This window comes from Anabrus simplex, chromosome 7 (genome assembly GCF_040414725.1).
Source record: "Anabrus simplex isolate iqAnaSimp1 chromosome 7, ASM4041472v1, whole genome shotgun sequence".
Classification (NCBI taxonomy): Eukaryota; Metazoa; Arthropoda; class Insecta; order Orthoptera; family Tettigoniidae; genus Anabrus; species Anabrus simplex.
Window position 1 is genome coordinate 279,528,359 of NC_090271.1, and position 24,218 is coordinate 279,552,576.

Consider the following 24,218-nt stretch of genomic DNA (forward strand, 5'->3'; position numbering starts at 1 on the left):
AAATGCAACCGTAACCTAATATTGCCCTGATCCATATCCCTGTATATTGCCAGATTTGTGAGTTTATCACTTCACGCCTTGAGATAATTGATATAAGAGGTAAGCTCTACCGAATTTTGTTGCTTTTTCTTAAAAAGCAACTGGCGCTCAAACAAATGTTATGTATATTGTGTAAAAGAGATGGAGTTATAAGAATAGTGGTTGGAGTAGCCACAGTGTGGATGAGTTCTGGGCAGAGAAGTAAAATAATGCCTTTGAGAGCATGGACTTCAAATATTCCAGCAGGAAAGCGTGGAGCCTCCTATGGAAATGAAATGTCGTATGGCTTTTAGTGCCGGGATATCCTAGGACGGGTTCGGCTCACCAGGTGCAGGTCTTTCTATTTGACACCCGTAGGCGACCTGCGCATCGTGATGAGGATGAAATGATGATGAAGACAACATACACCCAGCCCCCGTGCTGTAAGAATTAACCAATTAAGGTTAAAATCCACGACCTGGCCGGGAATCGAACCCGGGACCCTCTGAACCGAAAGCCAGTACACTGACCGTTCAGCCAACGAGTCGGACGCCTCCTATGGAAACTTCATGGCAACAGCACTAATTGTACAAATGGCAAGGGTCATATCACTCCAGATCAGGTTGTAAATCACATGCTTAACATGTCTAGGGCTCTTGGGGATAAGAAATATGCTATTCAAGTAAAGAAACAGTTCCTACATCAAAAGCTGTCATCTTTGACCATCTCATCTTTCTCTTCCGTTCACAGCACTTGTGAGTTAGACACTACTCTCAGGGATGTCAAACCAGGAGCAAGGCATCTTGTTTTGTTATATATTTCCAGAGTTTCTTATAAGCAGTAGCCCTTAAATAATATTTTGGTTTAGCTGCAGTCGCTTAAGTGCGGCCAGTATCCAGTATTCGGAAGATAGTAGGTTCGAACCCCACTGTCGGCAGCCCTGAAAATGGTTTTCCGTGGTTTCCCATTTTCACACCAGGCAAATGCTGGGGCTGTACCTTAATTAAGGCCATGGCCGCTTCCTTCCCAGTCCTAGCCCTTTCCTGTCCCATCGTCGCCATAAGACATATCTGTGTCGGTGCGACGTAAAGCCAATAGCAAAAAAAAATATATATACATTTTGGTTAACTAGATTCTATCCTTACATCATGACAACTGATAACTTACCCCTGAATTTAAAGAGCCAAAATCATCGCTATTTCAACCAGGATTCCTTTCGAGCATGTGCTACAAACTCCTTGAGACACATATCTATAACAGAATCAGCCCATTGATTAATGAAACCATCCCAATAGAGCAAACTGTATTCAGGCCAACGGATTCACGTAATTGTAAATAAATTCGAAACTACTGGCTCATTGCTCAATAAAGCACCTGCGTGCACACAAACAGTTTTAACAGAGGAAAAACTAGATGACATCAGTGCGAATCTTCAACGGTTGCCGAATAAATTGCTCACAAAATTAGCACAACAGTAAGGATTTTGGTTTCTTCTGCACACAGAGCTACAAAGCTGTTACACATCAAACTGTACAGGTTTATATGGGCCCATTGTTTAAAACCTGCTGTTATTATTATATTAATCGTATGGCCTCAGCTACCGTGTGCAGACATTTCGATTCGATGCCATCTGGCTGTCTGCTCGTCAATTTTGACGTTCCGTTTTACTCTAGGCCCACTAGATGGCAGACGGAATAAACCGGATCTCTCTTGGGTGTCTATGGCTGAGATTTAATGAATTTTGTTGGGTAAACACCAAATGTTTCACCAGAGATCTTTTACATGCCGACATTGTACGACATGGAGTATCGCATGGACTTTTTTCCGCCCTTCAAAAATCCGACTACCTCCGCCGGGTTTGAACCCGCTATCTTGGGATCCGGGGGCCGACACTCTACCACGGATCCACACAGGCAGCTTTAAAACCTGCTGATCCAGCCACAAGAGTGACATATTGTGAGTGGTATCTTGCATCATTGAATGATTGTTTATTCGACCCACAGCTTGTGTTCTTTTTGAATGAGGCTGTTGTCGCTATTGTTGGTTTATGAAGTCCCTCACTCATTATGGTAGGAAGATTGGTGTGCTGTTAGTGTAATTGGGCCTATTTTTTTTGAGGTGGCAATAAATGCAGAGAGGTACCAAGATGACATTTTGACGCCGTTCTTCCATCAGTTAATGGAAGAAGAAGAAAAGGTGTGGGTGGTTTCAACAAGATTCAGCCCCTTCTCATGCCGCAGAAGATTCCCTTCTTACAATCTTGAAAGTGTTTGCAGACAAAGTGATCAGTGCTGGTCAGATTCCCCCTCATTCTCTAGATCTGACAGTGTGTGATTTTTACTTGTGGGGTAAACTGAAAGAAAAAGTGTATTGAACAAATTCTCATACATTGGAGGAACTGAAAGAAAACATTACGAATGAAATCAGAAACATTACAGTGGTAAACTCACTTGCGTCAGCCAGAATGTGGTTACCAGATACACTGCCTGTATAACCCAGGAAGGACAACACTTCCAGAATCTTTTATAAGGTAGGATTTCATATAAGATTGTATACATGCTCAAAGCCATGCATGACATAAGTTTACCTGAGGCAGCTGTCGTAGCACAGAGTACAAACGCCGTGTGTAGAGTAATTTTTCTTTTACAAAGTAGTTTGGGAGGACTGGCATCCATGTCTTTACATTTTGCTGTTGTTTGAGTACAGAATGATTTGATTCAAAATTATTTCTCCGAAACTTAATCCAAGTTGCAAGGGTCAAAATCATCTTATTGGCCTCCTCAAAATGTAAGAGACTTCTTCTGTAATGCTATGCTTACTGTATTGCTATGAGCAAACAGTTTTACCAAAACTGACAACATGAAAAAATCAGAATTCCTGTATATGAATTGAAAAGCCATTTGCTTTGGCTCCATTATCTGAATTGTCACTGTTAGACATATTTAGAAAAAAAAGTTGAATTTACATATAGCTGGTCAAAACTGAAGAAATTGTTAAGTACCTTACTGCCCACCTTGTAGAATAGATTGGTCTCGAGTTTGTAGAGTCATCTGCCTTTAAGTGAACAAATGGAGCTAGTCTTTCTAGGTAAATCTTTAACAAAATGTATTACATTTTTCATAACCCAATACATTTCGGGATTGCTTTCACAGTGCCTTATAGTGTTAGATTTTAAGAGTGTGCAAGGCAGTACACAAATACATCTTTCTTTTCAGTTCCAGTCAACTTTGGCTGGACACCATTATGTAATTCATCCATGTTAGCTTAACCATCAAAGCATTGTCCTCTGTAATTAGATACAGGCAAATCAAATCATCTTAAAATATTCATAACAGTAGCCTGTCAAATAGAGCCTTGGCTCTGGTGCTTCCTGTCTCTACTAAAGTGTCAACAAATATCATACAACTGAGCTAGTGGCTGTGCAGTTTGTGTCACGTAGCTGTCAGCTTGATAGTGGGTTCGAACCCCACTGTCGGCAGCCCTGAAGATGGTTTTCCGTGCCTTCCCATTTTCATACTAAGCAGATGCTGGGGCTGTAGCTTAATTAAGGCCATAGTCCCTTTCTTCTCACTCCTAGCCCTTTCCTATCCCATCATCGCCATAAGACCTACATGTGTCGGTGCGACATGAAGCAAATTTTGTTTTAAACTCATACAAACACAAAATTGCTCTTTGGTTGTTATATCTGTTGTTTCATGTGCTTAGACTGCAAAAATATTCAGCACTTTTGAACCCATCTATCAATTTTCTAAGAAGTGTATGGCTTAAGATAGCTTTGTACATAAGCAGATGCTGGGGCACTGTAGCCATACAAAAAGTTCTTGGCTATCTTGACAACAGAGTCGCAATAAATTGTAAAGTTACTGCTAAGTAATGGAGGGAGGATGTGGTTTTTAGTAAGCAAGCTTGGTTTTCTTTCATTTATTTCCATTTGTTTTTATGAAATCTGGCTAAAGATATTAACGTTAGCTTTTAAGGATTAGCTAGATCCATTGTGTTTCACTCGAGCCAGTATCCACAGCTTCCTTATGGCAGCCTGATCTTTCTTGTACTTTCAACATTTTTTTAACCCCCATTTTCTAGTTCAAGAAATCGCTTTCAATAAAAATCTTTTCCATTTTGTGAGACTACTGAAAACTAATTTCTTCATATATTTATTTGCAAGTTCTGCAAAGAATAAGATCTTTTACCTAATAACTGGCTTTCACGGTCTGAAATTATAGTTATATTCTTTTTGTGCTACACCATATGGAAGAAATTATTCAAAACATGAAGAAAAGGTGTTGAAAATTTCGAATGATCTATGTCAATCTTTATCGGGACAATTGATAAACAAGATGTACTGTCTGTGCTGCAGACTATTCAAAGCCATATTGCTGATCTCAAAGTGAAGCAATTACTGGGAACCAAGCTGTACTAAAGATATAACTTGCATCTCTATTGAAATTACACGGATGTTTTTGTATTTGTATTGCTTCTCTTACAGTCCTAGATCCATTGTGTTTCACTCGAGTGAGTACTTTGGATCTTTGAATATGTCTTGACTGGGTGACAAGGCATGATTTGCTAATTCTGACTGACCTCTTTGGTTAAGTCAGATGCATCTGTCATACTCCTTGATGCGAATGGGTACCGATATTGAGGTCTGTCCAATGTAAACTTCATCACAAGTACATGAAATCTTGTAGACACTGGGATGTTGTAGTTTAGGTATCCGATCTTTAGTTGGTCCAGTAAGTTGTTATACCTTTGTGCATGTTCTATATATGGTCTTAATATCTTGCTTGCAGAGAATCCTGACTAAGCGATCAGTTGTTCCCTGAATTTATGGCCAATACACTACCCCATACCCTAGCATTAAGCTCATTAAATTTTTTCTGTCTCCAATACTTGTCCCTAGAAATAGCAGTATTGATGTAACCATTTCTGAGAAATGCTGTTTTCAAGGTGTCAAATTCCTCAGCCAAAGATGCTTCCTCACATATCTCCCCTGGCTCAAATCGCTAAGGTCGTAATTGCAACCTTACCAATTAGTAAACCAAACATTCAAAAGAAAAGCACAAACATCAAGAAGAAAACAAGCACAATACTTACCGAAAGGCAGTAGCATAAAATATGAAACGTGGAGGGCAAAAGCGAGAATAAAAAGGCCAGGGTCTTACATAACTTTGACAGGTTGCCAGGTAAATATTGCTAGCTACTAAATGACACACCAGATAAATTTAAAATGAAGAAAATTTACTAAGCAAATGTAATTTGAAAATGGTATAAAATAAGAACAATAAAAATATATATACATATATATATTTCTTTTTCTAAAATTTAAAAATGCAATCACACTAGATGAGAAAAACAGTATTTTAAAATAAAGTTGAAATTAAGGAGAAATGAAGCTCACATTAACATAGGCTTCCGCCGAAATTAAGGTTTGAAAATTCATTAATAACTCATTACCTTACATGCAGAAAATAATATTATTTAAAAATTGGTTGCAACCGATATGCGGGCCCGCGATATAAAATCACTTTAAAATTGAAATTTGCTACACTACTAAAATACTAAATTACAAGACGCACACAAGGACACACGAAAAAGAAGAAAAATTAGTGGCTCCAACCGCGAATAAACATTACACCAAAGAAACGAGCTAGATGAAAACACAATAAAATAATAGCGCACAGCAACCCCAACAAAATGAAGTATATTAAAGGAAATTTACAATTAACGGTGCGCTCATAAAAATAATTAAAGAACACTGAAGCACCCAACAGGAGCTACCCGTTACCGACGCGAAGCCAAGATCCCATAATAATCATCAAAGCCACCCAAAAAATAGCGTATCTTCAGATTAGATAAGAAGGGGTGACATGACGTAATAAAGACAAAAGCAAGGAACCCAAACAAAGGGAGACACGTAATAAGACAACCAAAGAAAGCCCCCAAATTAAACTTAATTTCGACCAGCAAATTTCAATTTTAAGATTTTAAGTTATTAAAATAATAATAATAATTATTATTATTTATCCAAGAGGTGATAGTACCAGTTTACATTAGCTTTAGTTAATCAATTTACCAGCGGTTTACATACTTTAGAACAGAGGGGGCCTTGGAATGCGCTACGATGCGAATATGAGGTGTCATTAACGCCCGTAACAATGCAATAATAATCACGTACAAATAATCAGCCACGAAGGCAATAGGACAAAATCAGACACCAAATACAACCAACAGGGAAAAATTAAGGGAGAAAATACGCACCGAAATGAATTACAAAAGAATAAAAGTAATAATAATAATAATAATAAGATTCATCATCATAATGAACATCAAGAAAAACAGTTGGCAATAATGCACACCGACAAAAACGTAAGATAAAATCACTTACACAAAATACCACCTCATAGATGCATAACTAGCGATCCCGAGCTCCCTACATTACATTAAATTTTCTTTTTCCAACGGATTCAGTTCAAATATATATCAAATTTTGCTTACAAGGTTACACTATACCAAAATTGGCGTTTATAATGCTGCTCATGTCCACGATGAAATTACTCACACTAGTGCCTGAATGAACGGGATCCCTTCAATAAATATAATTTTCAGTACTTACTTGGAGTTAAGATATCCAACTTACGAGACACTTGAAACTTTTCATACCGATAACGGTTAACTCATAGCACCAAGTTTACATGTTACATTAACAAAATATTAAGGTTGGAGCACACTGGATAACTTCCAAAGGATAACAGGGCCGAGCCCTCAAATTATTCTTTAACCGCCGGAGTCAAGCTCCATTATAATAGCTTTCCCTTCTTGCCAAGCCGTCCACTTGGGAGCTTCACACAACACAGCCATCTTGGAGAATAACGGCGAGCAGACTGCCCCGACTACTGAGCTCACACCCTGAGCTGGGCGAGTAGCCAGTCGTCCCACAATTCAACGCATGCACCGCGAAGGTGCGCATAAGTTACAAAATGATAATTCAGCGCATCACATAGTCCAGTCAAATGCCTGACAATAATGGATAAATAACTTGAATTAAATTTGTCTGGTAACCTCCACAGTTAGATAACAGTTCCAACAATGGCCGATAATATTGATAACGGCTCGATACACAAGTCGACATGACAGATGAATAAATAAATACTCTTAGATGCTTTGATGTTATAATTCAGTTATGTCCAGTAAATATTAGTTCCCATTTTCACATTACAGTAATAATGTCAAATTTTTGTGCAGGATATTGGCGTGAGTCTCCATGTAGATACCTGCTGGCATGGGTTGGTTTCTTATATACAATGTGACCTAAGGAACCATCGGATATCTTGGAGATAGTAGGTTCGAATTCCACCATCTGCAACCCTGAAGATGGTTTTCCATGATTTCACATTTTCACACCAGGCAGATGCTGGGACTGTACTTTAATTAAGGCCATGGCTGCTTGCTACCTTCCCAATCCCAGCCCTTTCCCATCCTTTCATTGCCAGAAACCTTTGATGTGTTAGTGCAACGTTAAACCACTGGCAAAAACAAATTCTTCCAGTATAGGGGCTGATGACCTAGCTGTTAGGCCCCTTTAAACAACAAACATAATCATCTTTCCGGTATGCCTCTACTTAAGTACTGTAATAATTTTCTTTCCGTGTGCCATCTCATTCCAGTAGATTTGGTAAGATACTTCCACATAAAAAATAAAAGCAAATGTGAAATTGATCATTATGCACTTCATCACTCAAGATTAAATTATTAGCTGAAAATTCAAAATCTACATATAGCACAATTTTGTGTAGTCTATATAGAGATAGATAACATGCTCATGTGGTAATCTGTGCTTTTTATGGAATTTCACTGCTAAAAGTTCTGTGCTGTTTTTAGGAAGGTATAAATCTTCTGCACAATCATTAGTATAGTGTTCTAAATGAGAATGACAGTTGACCTTGAAGTAGGTTTTATTAAACAAATCTCAACATAAAGTTACGAGTCTGAGTTACATAACAGATGAATGAGATTAACAATAAATCAAAGAGTTTCACAGAGATGGGTCAAACAAGTTCACTTGGTTGACCAGGTACAAAATTCCACAGAACTTATCACGTGGCTGCTGCGATGTATTGGTATTTCTTCTTGGATAAAGTCTGTAGTTTGAAGTGGACTATCAGGAATTGGAGGGGGTATCGACCTGAATTGCAGAGCTCCCTTCATTGGACTGCTTAGGATCCATGGTTTGGTTACCTGGGTGTAGCATTGGTCCATCAATATCACCATGGGAGGGTCGTCTCCTCTTGGTGCCAGGTGCCTAGTAGATATCACAAACTCTCATCCATCAGGATACTAGATGAAGGTAACTTCTTCAATGAGTGGATCAAATTTAAATTATTGTCCTTCCTGACTATTACTACTAGTTCCCATGCATAGTCTGTTACAGATTTTTCTTTGTCTGGACCCGTCCCAAACATTAAGTCAGATGGCAGAAGTACTCTCTTACAAAGACCATGTTGATGTGTGTCATGAGTGGATGCATAGTAGGCTATTGGGAAAAAAGTCATCCTCACATCCCAGTCCCTCTGTTGCACTGACACCACCTTTCTCAGATGCTCCTTGATGGTTTCCACAAACCGCTTTACCATGCCATCCAATTGCAAGTGGAGAGGTGTTGTTTGGGTCTTGAGATGCTGCAGAACTTCTTTCATCAATTCCCCGCCACGTAGCTCCCTCGGAACACCAAAGTGTCAGAAGAAGTACTTCACTAAGACTTTGGCCACTGTTGACTCTTCCTGATTGGGGATGGTCTAGACCTCAGGCCACTTGATGAAATAGTCCGTGGCTAGAAGCAGGTAGCGATTTCCAGCATTTGATTCGAAAAATGGTCCTGTAACATCGAAGGTCATCCTCTTGAGGGGTACTCTGGCATTGTACTGCTGCATCTGATCCCTACTCAGGGTACAAGGGCCTCAGCACATTGCACAGGCAGATTGCCAGGCAGTCGGTATTTTATGTGACAGTACCATATTTGTGCTAAATGTATTGCATCCTGTTTAGCTCCTATCCAGGATGACACTTGTCCCTATATCATCATAGTTTGAACCTCAAAAGAAACACGCCAGTTTTTCCACCTTTGATGAATACCAGTGACTTTATTTCTTTAAAAAGGACAAATTTCTTCCTTTTGAGATGTGAGTTCCTGCCTTATATTTTTTGGCATTTTTGGGGTTGGCCAGTGTGGCAGATATGCGTAATAGTGGACAGCTACCAGGGTTAGTCGGAGTCCACCTTATGTTCGTGTGAAGTTGTCAGATGTGAGAAATAAATACAGTATGTGTTCTGTTAAATACAGACTCTTTATGAACTGGTGCTAATTCGAAACAGGATAGTACAATAAGCCTATAGGGTGCAGTGCATCCAAAGCAATGCTGATGGGCTCTTGTTAAACCTCGACTGGCGTTGTGAAATCTTTGGTACGTAAATGGCGTTGTGGGGTCGAAAATGATACCCTAGAATGGATGACCTCAAACACCCTTTATTTAAGTTTCAAAAATAAGTACATGTCAATTTTATTTCTTTATACTTTTAAATTACCTACAATGAGAAATTAATATCTTTACTGATTATAGATTGTGAGATAATATACAATTGTTTTACCATCACTGATTTTAAAAGAAAATCGCACTCCCATGAATTAAACTTAAATTAAAACAAATTTTAAATGTTCACTGCTCCAAAGCAAATTTAAAGGTACATTTAAATATTATAGTATACAAAACTCATAAAACTTTTGAATTTCACAGTCATTTACGTCATTTTCACAACCATTTAAGGGTTGGAAGTTTCACAATAATGTTCTGACTTTGACGTCTCACTTGACTGTTCGGTTCAGTAGCTGACCACTTATATCTGTTCCTACCAGAGAAAGATGACGGCCGGTTATCTTCGAAACCGTGTTGTCCGTGAAACTTCCCTCATCGTCTTCCTCACCTTCTTCTTGTTCCGAATCTATGTTGTGCTCGGAACTGTAATCTGGATCATTTTTATCAGAGATGTTGCTGTCGTCACTTCCTTCGGCATCATCCTCTAAAACACTGCGATCCTAGGATCACACACTGACATACCAGGGCGAGGTGTGGAAACCATAGCAAGGCTTACACGAAGAAAAAGTACCAAACACACACTTCGAATGAAATATGAACACTTACAAAATTTTAAGTCACGACAAACTTCGTAACACAAACGCCGTTGTGGGGTCGTAAACGGCACCACACAATATTTAAATCAAGTTCCTGAGAAAACCAATATTTACTAAACGCTACAACTCCAAATAGCAGTGACCTTGCACTAAGTAACAGCTACAGTGAACGGCGATAGCCAGAACGCAATACGGAGGGAGCGCCAGAGTTGTACAAAGTAACTGGTATCTTTAAAGACCCCACAATGCCAGTCGAGGGTTAAATAAAAACACAAAATGATCTGTTGATTTCATTAGGTCTGAACTGTTCACTTCTGTATATTTATCTTCAGTGTCGTGTAAATTTTTTATGAAACTGCTAAAAAATAAAACGGGGCTGTGTCATGGTCACAGAAGTTTTGACATAGAATACATACTGTTCAATTGGTATTAGTGAAACAACATACTTAGTCGGTATGTGTTTGGTTTTTGTTGACATTTTATTTCTTAATTCTAAACAAATTTGTGCATCTTCAGGACCATGATTCTAAGTATTTCCCACCACTGGGGCAGTACACACACTCAACTTTGGGCTCCAGCAGTAGGGAGCTTGCCTCACGACGGACGGCCGCTGTAATTTTGAGATTATCCCGATAACCCTTTTGTCTCCAGGCATTGGTTATTTGGGATGTTTTGGTATTCTTACAAGCCACTGGATCCTCTCAAATGTATTTTCTATCATTTAATCATCATCATCATCATCATCATCATCATCATCATCATCGAGCCCCTCCAGCATGCCGGGTAGGGTGGTGTTCAACAAGCCTTCGCCATCGTTGTCTGTCTAGAAATACCTTATCTCGCACCACTGACTCCCAGTTCTCTCCTCTCCTCTCCTCTCCTCTCCACATCAACTCTCAGTTGGTGTAGCCATCTCTTCCTAGGCCTTCCCACTGGCCTTCTTCCTTCAGCCATTCTTTCTAAGCATCCATGTGGTGTTCTTGTGCAACGCATTCGCTTTACATTTCCATACCATGTTAGTTTTGAAGTCCTTAGCTTCTGTTCTATCGATTCCACTTCCAGTTCCATTCTGACGTCATTGTTCCTTACATGGTCCTTGCGTGTTTTTTGGAGGGTAGTTCGTAGGAACTTCATTTCGCATGCTTGCAATTTACTAACTTCTCTCTCTTTGTATCCATTTATTATCCGTATATCACATTGTACAAATAAAAGACTTTTCCCCCCACTTCTTCACATCACAATTTTTCAGATGAGATGATAATAATAATATTAATAAAATAATAATAATACTTTATTAATGGTAATACTATTTTACACACAATAGAGAAAAATAAACAAAACACTTTAAAAATAAAGGTCAGTGGAATATAAGAAGAAAAAGTAAAGGTCAGTGGAATATAAGAAGAAAAAGATGTACAGATATGTACACAGGTTATATTACAAGTAAGCACAGGAATGTAATAGTCACTTCTGGAGATTATGTAAGTGATTTCTAAATTTTGACAATGAGCCGTTAAATATATCAATATCCACTTTGTTTAGAAATCTTGACATATGTTCAATTGGCCCATTGAATGCATAGTAGACAATGTATTCTTAAACCTTGTGCGTCTGTCTGGTACATGTAGGTTAATTTTTTTCAAGGAGTTGTGGGCAATTCACCAAGGAGTGAAGCAACTTAAAAATTAAAAGTGTATCCAGGAATTCACGGCGTTGTGACGGACTATGCATTTTTTAAGATTGTAGGGCTGTATAATCAACATTTTCATATGAGAATCCTGCTCTAAATGAATATAAACAAATATATGTTGTACTGAATCTAATATATGGATAGAAGTCTGATGAGAAGGGTTCCATAGAGGTGTACAGTATTCTAGTATAGAGCTACCATAGATTCATACAGCAATCGATAGGTAGCTAAGTTTGAAAATTCTCTGGAATATCTAGTAATGCAACCCAATCTTTGTAATGATTTCTTACAAATATTTTCAATATGTTCATTAAATGATAGGTTATAACTGAATAAAACACCAAGGTCACTAACTCGTGAAACAGGAGTTAGAATGTTGTTATTACTAAATTTGTACTGAAATGATATTTTCTTCTTGTTTTAGGAAAACAGTATTATTTTACATTTTTCATGATTATGTTTCAACCCATTTCGAATACAGCACTTTTCCAGATGTTGAAAATCTTCTTGAAGTTTTAAACAATCAAGTGGACATTGAATTTGTATAAAGATTTTTGCATCGCTGGCAAGCAAAAGCAATTCAAAATTCTTAAGTATATTTTAAATGTCATTTATGTAGAGAGTAAAAAGTAAGGGCACGAGGTGAGACCCTTGAGGAACTCCACTGGTAACAATAACAGGTGCAGAAAATTGATTCCTTCTTTTAACAATCTGCTGGCAATTTTTAAGATACAATTCAAGCCAGGACAGGAGAGGCCCATTAATTCCATAACCTGTTAGTTTTTGCAACAAGATATCATGGTCAACAGTGTCAAAAGCTTTTGAGAAGTCTGTATAAACGCAGTCCACCTGATTTTGAAACCATCTCACCTATAATTGCAACTTTGAATTTAAAAGCATCCAACAAAATTTATACCATCATAAATGCCCATGCCCCTACTAATGAAAAGAATTTTCTAACAAAGACTAGAAAAGAAGTGGAAAAGTTTTGGGATCTCCTTGACCAAACTGTAAACCAAATAAATATTAACAACGTTAAGATCCTGTTAGGGGACTTCAATGCCCAACTCAGAAGAGAAAAGAAATACTGAGATATCATTGGGAAATGGGCTCCACATAAACGTACAAATAAGAATGGTCAAAGACTTGTTGAACTCTGCAGAAAACACAAACTGATCTCAAAGTCCACATACTTCAAAAGGAGGCCCAACAAACTTAAAACTTGGAAACATCCTGATTGGAGAAAAGGGGAATGGCAGCTGGATCACGTATTTATGGACAAAACCTTCCACAGAGAAATCTACAATGTTAAAGTGTTACGAGGAGTGGATATAGGTTCGGATCATTACATAGTCAAAATCAAAATTAAGTTCACACCACAAAAAGAAACCAAAACGCAATAAACGAAAGAGGAACTTTGATCCACACCAATTAATTAGAAATGATAAATATAGAGAAGTCACACAAAACATAAAACTGACAGATAACTTAGGAGAACTGGTTCCAGTTATCAGGCAACAAGCTGAAAATTTAGCCCCCTTGAACACACGTAAAAGACATGCCTGGTGGACTTCAGAATGTGACAAAATTCATGAAGAAATACATCAGGCATGGTTAACATTTCAAACACACAAAACAGAAGAAAGTGCAACCAACCTCAAAAATATCAGGAAAAAGTTCACACAAATTATCAGGCAAACCAAGAGACAATCACAGAAAGACCTAATCAACTCAATAGAAAAAAATTACCACAAAACTAATTCCAGAGACTTTTACAAAATGTTTGGAAGACAGGTACAAAAATTTGCCCCTCCCACGTTAATAATGAGAAGTTAGGATGAAAAAAGACACATAATGACAGGAAAAATGCCAAAATCATGGCAAAAGCATTCATTAAACTGTTGAATTGTGAAGAGCCCCAGGAACTTTTAGCAATTAATACAGACACACCCATCAAAACCTTGCATGAACTCATAAACCCCCAACAATCCAAGAGGAGGAAACAGCACTCAGAGAGTTGAAAAATTATAAGGCATGTGGAGAAGACCAAGTTTTCGCAGATATGTGGAAATATGCCAGTGATACAGTTCGAACATCCTTACACATGGCCCTAACAAAAATCTGGATAACAGAAAAGTTCCCAGAACATTGGATCACAGCCATAATCCACTCACTCCACAAAAAAGGAGATAAAAGCAATCCAGATAATTACAGAGGTACCTCTCTCTTAGACTGAAAATACAAGATTTTCTCCAGAATCCTATACAGGAGGATCAAAGAGCAAGTAGAGGAAGAATTAGGTGAGTATCAAGGAGGCTTCAGGCCTTAGAGAAGCTGTGCAGAACAAATCATCACTTTAAAATTAGCCATAGCATATTACAAGAAGCAAAACAAACCTCTTGCAATAACCTTTGTGGACTTTAAAAAAGCGTACGACTGTATCCGTAGACCTTCAATGTTGAAAATTTTAAGAAATTTCGGGCTCCATCCAAACTGAATCAAATTGATAGAACTCACCTTAACCAACATTAAATCAAAAGTCAAGTTCAGAGGGGAATTCTCTGAGCCATTCATCATAAAAACAGGCTTAAGACAAGGAGATTGCTTGTCACCACTGCTGTTCAACTGTGCCTTGGAATATACAGTGAGGGAATGGTACAAGATAAACCCAAAGAACATCCGAATTGAAAGACCCAAAGACAACATAAGTTTAAATTGCCTAGGATTTGCCGATGACCTTGCTCTCTTGTCCAACAATATTCAGGAAACCAGACAAGAAGTTATATCACAACAGGAAATAGCACAGAAAATTGGTCTTGGAATATCTTTTGAAAAGACAGTAATCATGTTTACTGACTCACCACTCATAAACAAAATTGCCATAGGAAACCAAGAAATCAAAATTGTAGTTACATTTAAATATCTGGGAGAAATCATAACATATAACCTCAGTGAAAAGCCAGCATGGCATAACAGAATAAATAAATTGACCAGAGCACAATATGTCACCAAGAATACCTACAACAAAAAGGGTCTGTCAATAACAACAAAATTAAAACACCACAAAACAGTCACTCAACCAGAAATAGCATACGCAAGTGAAACCATCTTCAAAACAACTAACACTGCACAAATAGACAAAATACTTAAGATAGAGAGAAGAATCATTAGATCATGCATCAACAAGTCATACCAAAAAGATGGACACTAGAGAGTAGCTTCTAATGAAACAGTCTACAAGGAAATAGAACCAGTAATGAGCACAATCAGGAAGAAATACATTTTATTTTTTGGACATCTAATCAGGACACCAGAGAACAGGATCATCAGGAGAATAATAGAAAAATTATGGAATAGTAAGTGCAACATTATCAAGGAAGATATGGATGAACTACAAATTACAGTGGAAGACGTAAGAAACAAAACCGACAAAATCAGAAAACTCACAGACAAGCAAATCAGAATCAACAAACAGACAATAGGAAGGGTGATTTCCGATGAAGAAAGAAGGATAAGATCAGAGAGAATGAAGAAGTACTGGGCTGACAGGAAACTGAAAAATTCTTTGAAGGCCATAAAATGTAAATAATAATAATAATAATCCAATCAAGATGTGGTAGATTGTAGTCACCAACAAGGAGCAATAAATGGTTGTCGAGATTTGACATAATTTTTTCAACAGCAATGCAGTGTTCAAAATTTTTTTGGACAGGAGACCTGGGTGAAATGTCGTCGTCATCATCATCATCATCATCATCATCATCAATGGTTAATTTTGTGGTGTTAAAAGTCAGGGACACAAACAACTGTTCTACTGTGCTAATGCATGGTATCAGGGTAGGTTTAAACCTCTTGCTAATACAGATCATTACAGCCCCCATGGGATGCCTTTATACTCATTAAAGAAGACCTGTCACATCTGAAAATTGAATATGTTTCGAATTTGAGTTCCTCATCACTAATTTCATCATTTAAGTTCGTTTCAGTTAATATCATGAAGTCGTAGTCCGCTAAACATGAAGAAATTCTAAGGTCAGTTAGTTTGGTTTGAAGGCCATTTACATTTTGATAGTATCCTCTAAAGTGTTCAACTAACCTTTTTATTGATGTCATTGGTGTTTTCTTAGTGTTGTATTCTGGCCTTGTGTCATTAGGTAACCACACGGTGCAGTCCAGTTTAGTTATAAACATATTTTATCTCTGTTTAAATCAGTTTAATGATATCCTCAAATTTTCTGAATACTTTCTAAATCATTTACTGCATCACTTAAGTTTTGGCCATTAGGATTTGCAACCCCCCCCCCCCCCCCTCATTTTCTTAATTAGTTTCCCGAGAGCATTCTTCTAGATATTCTGTTGAGAAGTTTCCCAAACTTAGAGATTCCTTTTCTGTTAAGGTGTAGCCCATCTTCCCACATCGACAAAAAGAGACATCTCCATTACGGCATAACCAGTCAAAAGTGGAGTTTACAGCATGTATATAACGATAATCAACATCTTGCCGATATAAAACGCCACTGCTGCTGGAAACCTCCTTTTTATCGCAGTAATAAGTCTATCAGTCTCGGCCGTTATGTCACGGGGTGTTGACAAATTGTAAAGATCATTTGTGCCAATATGAACAATCACAGCGTCAGGATTTTCTTTAATACTATCACTGTTCACATGTTCTGCAAGTTGACTTACTCGTATGCCTGGATAGCATTACGCAATACCCTCTTCAACTTCGGGTCCAACATTTCTTATCATTGAGTCCTGCACTATTACTGTACAGGCTTGTTCCTGTTCTGGTCGCCGATGGGATTTTCTTTGTTTTTTCGACACCGCGGCTGAGTCACATTGTATGTTTACGTCTTGATCATTTGATTCTAACACTTGAAAACTATTTTGTGTCACTAAATTATTACTTCCCGGTATCTTTAAATGCAACATGTTTCCAGGTATGCCTAAAATTCTTTGCCTTAACCTCTTCAAAATCACTTTCGCATTGTCTTGGCATTTCAACATTATTTTATTTTAGGTTCTTCAACTCGAGTAGTGCATTTTCTAGATCAGTGGATAACATTTTGATTATTTCATCTTTAGATGATAGTTCAAGTTCCATAGAACCGGGCGAGTTGGCCGTGAGGTTAGAGGCCCGCAGCTATGAGCTCGCATCTGGGAGATAGTGGGTTCGAATCCCACTGTCGGCAGCCCTGAAGATGGTTTTTCGTGGTTTCCCATTTTCACACCAGGCAAATGTTGGGACTGTACCTTAATTAAGGCCACGGTCGCTTCCTTCCCATTCCTATGCCTTTCCTATACCATCGTCGCCATAAGACCTATCTGTGTCGGTGCGTCGTAAAGTAAAATAGCAAAAAAAAAATTCCATAGATCTTATACTGAACCTCAAATACGAGGAGTCCGAAGTGAGGTTATCGGAAATGAGACTGTCTGCCAGATCCGACACTTCGCTACCAAACGTATTCTTAAATACGCATGCATAACAAGCATTAAGACTATCATTACTTCCGTATTTAGTTCCACTGTACATCACACACATATTATTATCAAACATTTCACTCGGAGAAAAAACTAGATCACTGTTTACCGCCATGCTGAATTGATCTTATCCACTGTGTACTTGTAGAACTCAGTGGGATGAATAAGCAAAACCTCACATGAAGTGCTACCATCCTTAACCCCATAATCCCTTTTATGGCTAACATCCTTTTCCATGCTACTGTGTTGTATGCCTTCTTTGGATTTACAAAACATTATTGTCTCTTCCTGCTTTTCTGCTACTTGACAGATCCTGAAAATCTGGTCCTGACAGTCCCTCTGCGGTCTTATACCACACTGGTTTTCATCCAACTTTCCACCATTGATTGCTCCCTCTTTCCCAAAATACGTATGAACACCTTATCTGGCACCCTAATCAGTGAAATATGTTAACAGTTGTTCCAATCCTTTCTGTTTCATTGCTGGTAGATAAGTGCAATTTCTGATTTTGTTCAACCAGAATGTACCTTACTCACATTCCATGCTAATTATATCACTCTTTGAAGCCATTCATCCCTGCCTTTCCACTACCTTTCATTGTTTCAGGTCTAATTTCATCTATTCCTGCTATTTTATGATGAAGTAAATTATTTTCCATCCATTCTACTTCCTGGAAAACATAATTCCACTGCCATCATTGTTCATGATTTCAAAAGAAAGATTTTCAAAATTTCCATCTAAAATATGTGCCCAATGTGGGGCGTGGGTCATATACACCAAGATATGCTAATTCATCTCAAATAATACAAAACGTAATTACAGTATAACTTTCTCATTACTTTCATTGTGCCTTTTGTGATTCTGTTTAATGTTATTGCTGTGTTTGTTGTAGCAAATGTGGAAGAACTTCTGAAGAGACCTTTTGCTCTACCACCAGCAACAGTGTCATCTATGTTTGCTAATCTTCACTGTGTGGGACGAGGAGAATATGGTCGTAGGTATCCTAACCTGTTCTCACGATACGTGCCAGGTGTTCTACCTCCCATGAAGGAAAGTGACATCGAGGCTCACATAAATGAAATGAAGGACCTACAAAGTCGGTTGCGAAGTGAAAGTGAAGAAGGTGCTGTAGGTGGGGGGCTGAGTCGCAAGAGGCGAGGAGATGATGAAAACTATGGACCCACAGTTTGTGTGGCAGTAGGTCAACAAGCATCACCTACTCAGTACAACTAGGTTTGTGTTAAGTATAAGACTGTGTTGTTAAATGATGTATTATTTTAAAACTAAGAAATATTTCCAATCTTTATGTAAAGAAAGTTGGATATATTTTTTCTTTGAATTACAGACTTTCTCTTTAGAATCTCTCCTGTTTAATATCTTAAACAGTATCATTGTTAATTTTATCTAGACTGAGAGAAATATGAAGAGAAACTTACAATGTGGACTCCGGTCCTCTCCATAAACACTATTTTTACTTATTAAGATGTATATGAAGAGCTAATGAAGGCAAAGTTGTCATGTAGTGATGTATAACAACAACATCACTTGTTTGTGAGAGTCTTCCACTGAAGGAGCTAGTCAAATTTGGTTGTATTTACTGCTTAGCTATCAACCCCAGAATTAATTTTGATGCTGTGAAGAAAATGTTGAAATGTATAAATGAATGTTATCAAAAGAAATAATTTTATTAATTGTTGAAATGACTAATATTGGAGTTTCATGTTCCTTAACTGTATCAGTATAAATAAGGACTCCATTTAATCTTGCAGAATTAGACCAATTAATGAATTCTTGGCTGATGATACTTTTATACCTCCACATGGCATAATTCCTCTCATTTAATTGTTCTCAACTTCCATACAAAGTCGTGACAATCATGACAAGTCATTTTATAGAAATTATGACTAGGGTTAAGAATTTTATGTGTTAAAAATCAATAAACTTTTTTATGTGCTTAAGATCTGGAAAATATGTTTCATGCAGAGAAAATGTTTTCATTTTTAATTTACTGGAACTAAAAAAAAGTACTCTCCCGAAGTCTGCTAGTCTATAAACGAAGAATGGGACATCTTTAAGCTAAGCAGATCGTGCACCAACAGTCTGTTACAGCAAATTCATCATGCAACATTTCTTCACATATTTAATCCTCATCGCGTAACACTTTGTCACATATTCAGTCATCATCATACGAAACTTTGTCACCCATTATATTTTTGTCACAAGACATATTCGGAACACGCAGCATTATGTCACATTGGCACAGAAAACTAAATAATAATGCAATAACAATTATTTTATAATGAAACCTTTGAAGCAAAATTGAACAATTTCTATATTTTCTGGGCGTGTAGGCCTTGGCCCAGGAGCATGTGACCATCCCAACGTTTCACCAAAGACTGCGTTCAGCATCTTCAAGGCTAATACCAGTATAGTTGGTCCGTTATTGGACATTATAAATTTTCCAACTCATTCCTGGTTGCAAGCATTTCGCCCTAGTGTGCTAACTTGGGCTCATCAGTTGGTAAATAGCACACCTACCAAGACACATCGTTAGTGCATACCATGGAGGCCACTGCGTAGGCTATTTGGAGCCACCGGCAGTGCCAGTGCACTATGAGATACTTTGTCTCATTTTCAAAAATTGATGCCTGCCTGGCCTTCAGATGATAAAGATGTTGATTCCCATAGGGAACCTGAAATATTTGTTCCAATTGAGTAAATTTATAATACCGATATAGTTGTCCCTTATTGAAGATTATATATTTTCCAGCTAACTCATTCCTAGTTGCTAGTGTTTCGCCCCAGTGTGTTAAATTGGGCTTATCAATTGGTAAATAGCACACCTACCAAGACGCATGGCTAGTGCATACCGTGGAGACCACTGTGTAGACTACTTGGAGCCACCGGCAGTGCCAATGTACTATGAGAGACTTTGTCTCATTTTCAAAAATTGAAGCCTGCCAGGGGAATTGGCTGTCTCAAATAAATTAATTAATTAATTAATTAATTAAATAAGAATACAAAAGTTATGTGGGATTTAATTTCATCTCGTTTATACATATTATGTTTCATTTGTATGGTATCCCATTCAGTGGCGGTATGACTTAACAACACATCTCTCAAAACAAGACAAAGGCAGGTTTCTTTATTACAGCATCGAGTAAGCAAAGATGCTTGGAGATATGTCAATAACCTATTGTTTCTTGAGCATCTGTGGGTCAGCACTGTCTTGAGTGATCCTGCTCTTCTAATTGCTGTACAAGAGGAACAAGAAACAACTAACTGTGATGAAATAATTGATCAATTTTCTGCAGTAAAGGCAAGGAAACTATTCATTTACTTTCATTTTCTTCAATTTTATTTTAATTAAAATCTAAGTAGTAATGATATATACTTACGAAACACAAGCCACAGACATTTGTGATTAAATCATGTGTTGTAAAGTATAAATTTAAGAATTTGTATTCTTAAATGTAAAAAAATGCTACTTTACCAAATTCTAGATATACATTTTTAAGCTAGATCCTAATGTTGGATTGAGGGCATTGCCATATCACTGCTTGGCCTGGGCACTATTTCACTTAGTTACGCCACTGGATCTACTCAAGTTGAGTGTCGGACACTCTGTTACTAAATAATTCTATTCGAGAGGATGAATTCACAAATCCTTAGCAATCAACTTAACTACATTCTAATAATAAAGTACATAAATATATAGTTCCTCTGATTTTATGCAGTGTTTATGTGATTCATTTTGGGCATTTCACTGAAAGCTGTTATGCTGCTTCATGGGACCACTGTTCACTAAACAGAAATAACTCATTACAACACATTACCACAGAATGTGCATAGTTTCACTGAATACATGTGTTACAGTTGTGGGATGAACTGTGAATATTTCCTCACTCTGCAAAAGGAAATTATTTTTCGGATATGTCTCATCATCTTTCAAAACTCCAATTAAAATGTATGCGATTTTCCTTCCATTGGTATCAGGTATTTGAACTAAGGAAACCCATATGTTTTCATACACAACATACTGATTTTATTTATGTTTCCTCATAACATTTAAACAGGTGATACTTCATCAATTTTGAGTCATCTGGAATATCTAACTTTGAATATATAAGGATGAAATTACTAAATTCAGGTTTATTAAGTTTCGAGAGTGAAATATCTGCCTTGCACAAATCTTTTGATTATATTGTAAATTATTATGTTTCTGAAGAATGTGTAGAATTAGATTTACCTAGTAAAAATAGCCTAGCTGGCTGAATTTTTAAACTGGCAAGTATAGTACGCGAACCTTTTCTCGAGCTCTGAGCTCCATAGTGCGTAATGGGAACTTGGGCTCAAGAAAAGGTTCGCGTACTGGTGTTGTCAGTCGAAGGAAGTCTGAATTATCACATGATGCATTGTACCAGCAGTGATTTGCTTGTATTACCAGTATCTATGCATCTTGTAACACCTCATCATGAACACCTTTCAGGGGAGTCCAGAACAGGATCTCATTCTGCAAATGATTAAAATTTTAATATACGAACATGTTGTGTCAATGAAAGGTGATTTTTGTAATAGTGATATTATTATTATTATTATTATTATTATTATTATTATTATTATTATTATTAAATGAAAAGCGCACAATGTGCAAAAACAGTTTTTGTACAGATGGTCTACTATGCTAATGCTATTCTTATTATTGAGGTTGTCCTCATTTTGCAGTTTTGTGCATGGTATCTTTCACAATGATCGTTGCACAGGTTACATATACAGTCTTCGTTCGGCTGGTGGAAGTTTTTGGTTTGGCAGAATCTGTGGTGAAATCCATGAGTAGCGTAACATGTAATTACGTGCCGTAGCTCGTAATTTGCTTGCTTCCACTCTTCCGTCATTATAGCGTCCATGGAATAGAAGTCGGACCAAATAGCATTCCTTTTCTCGTTTAAAGTTTGGCGTGCATTCTTGTAGGGCTTGGTGTTTAGTAGACAAAACTGTGTTTTGATATCGTCAATTAAGTAGTCCTCCTTGGTTAGAACATATGTTAACCTTGAAGGGGCTGACTTCCCAATGGCTAGTATTCTCTTGAAATATCGGGCCTTGACTTTTTTTATTGTCATCAGGTCGCTGAGTGTGAGTTTTTCCCAGGTGATGCTAATCTCATAGGTTGCTATTGGTGATATGGCTGTCCTGAACAGTAGCATTGCTGTACCCAATGATATTTGTTGAGGTTGTTGAATGTTGTAGATGGCTTTTATTGCTGCGGCTGCTCTTTCTTTGACGTGGATATTGTAGGATGTTAGAGTAGTTTGGAGGGTGACTCCAAGGTACTTGAATTTCGGCACTACTTCCAGAGGTTTGTTGTGCATGGTTATTGTATTTTTAGGTGCATGTTTTCCTCCTTTCCTAAAGGTCATTTGTTTAGTTTTGTTGTGGTTTATTTGCAAACCGTTTCTTTCTGCCCATGATGTGAGCCTATTGAGGACCTCTTGGAGCTCTTCTATGTTTTCTGAGCCTATTGCCATATCATCTGCGTAAAGTATAAGCAATGCTGAGGTATCTGTGATTATTTCTGTGAGGTCTGCTGTCATGATGTTGAATAAAATTGGGCTGATTGGGTCACCTTGTAGGACTCCGTTTGTTTGGGTTACGTTTTTGGATAGGGTTATGTTGTCTGATATTTGGACATAGTTATATTTGAGGATATTCGAGATTATGATTGCTATCGGATGTGTAGCTCCTATTAGGTAATTGAGTTTCCGGATGAGTGTTGCTCTATCAACAAGGTCAAAAGCCTTACGATAGTCTACGAAGACTACAAAATATTTCTTTCCTGGATGCCTCAATGTATCTTGGACTTGTTCTATTAGGTATTTTACGGCATGTAGTGTGCTTCTTCCCTTTCGGAAGCCAAATTGATTTTATCTGGGAGTCTATTTCTTCTGCAAGCCTGATTGTTAAGATTTTCATGAAGATTTTGAATGATGTATTTTCGAGGGCTATACCTCGATATGAATCAGGATGGTCAGTTTCTCCTTTCTTAAATATCATTTTGATTGTTGACAATCTTCATTGCTCTGGAATTTCCCCAGTGTGCATGCATGTGTTGAATAGTTCTACCCAGTAGTCTAGCATGACAGGTAGAGAGTCTTTGAGGTGTTCTGTGCAAATGCTGTCTGGGCCGGGGGCCTTTCCATTTTTTGCTGCTGTTATTGTATTATATATTTCCTGCCTCGTTATGGGGATGTGATTTCCCGTCATTGTTACTGGAGTTAATTCAAAAGCTGTTGATCGGTGTTGGAGGTTGAGAATGATTTTGAAATGGTTTTCCCATGACTCCATTGAGATATTATTTGATGCTGAAGTTTTTGGTTTCCTAAGCACTAGGAATGGGTCATTTTGGGCGTTTGCAGCACGTCTCCTGGCGTCTTCCTCAATGTACTCCGTTCTTGTTTTCTTGATTAGTGATTTATATTTCCTTCTTTGTTCGGCGTATTGGGCCAGGTGACTCGGGTTCGATGAGTTCTTCGCTCGATGTAGTGCCAGGAGGGTCTTTTTCTGTTCATTGTAACAGTCTTTATTGAACCATGGTTGTGATCTCCTTACTTTCGTATGAGTTTGGCATGATTGTAGGGTTCTTGTACACATTTCCACTGCTTCAGTTAGTTCATGTCGTTGAACTAATAGCCTTGCTTTATCTATCTCATCACCGATATGTCTTAGTTTCTCTGGATCTAATTTCCTGGATATTTTCTTACTTGGTTGTATTGGCAATTGATCTTTATGAGTAATTTCAAAGACTGTCGAGATTGGTATATGTTTCCTAATCGGAGCTATGGCTGAAGT

At 37.7% G+C, this 24,218-nt stretch overlaps 1 protein-coding gene across 4 annotated transcripts in view; it reads left to right on the forward strand.

Annotated features, from left to right (window-relative positions):
* Positions 1–24,218, forward strand: part of LOC136877108 (CDK2-associated and cullin domain-containing protein 1) — a 136,438-nt gene that overhangs the window by 80,132 nt on the left and 32,088 nt on the right. For 2 of the 4 annotated variants that reach the window (XM_067150925.2, XM_067150924.2), the window contains exon 5: positions 18,265–18,605. The exons of 1 other annotated variant lie outside the window; for it this stretch is intronic. In XM_067150925.2, coding sequence (XP_067007026.1) covers positions 18,265–18,605 — 341 coding nt within the window. Of the gene's footprint in view, positions 1–18,264; positions 19,352–24,218 lie in introns of those variants that run through there. One more of the 4 variants, XM_067150926.2, reaches the window with a different exon arrangement.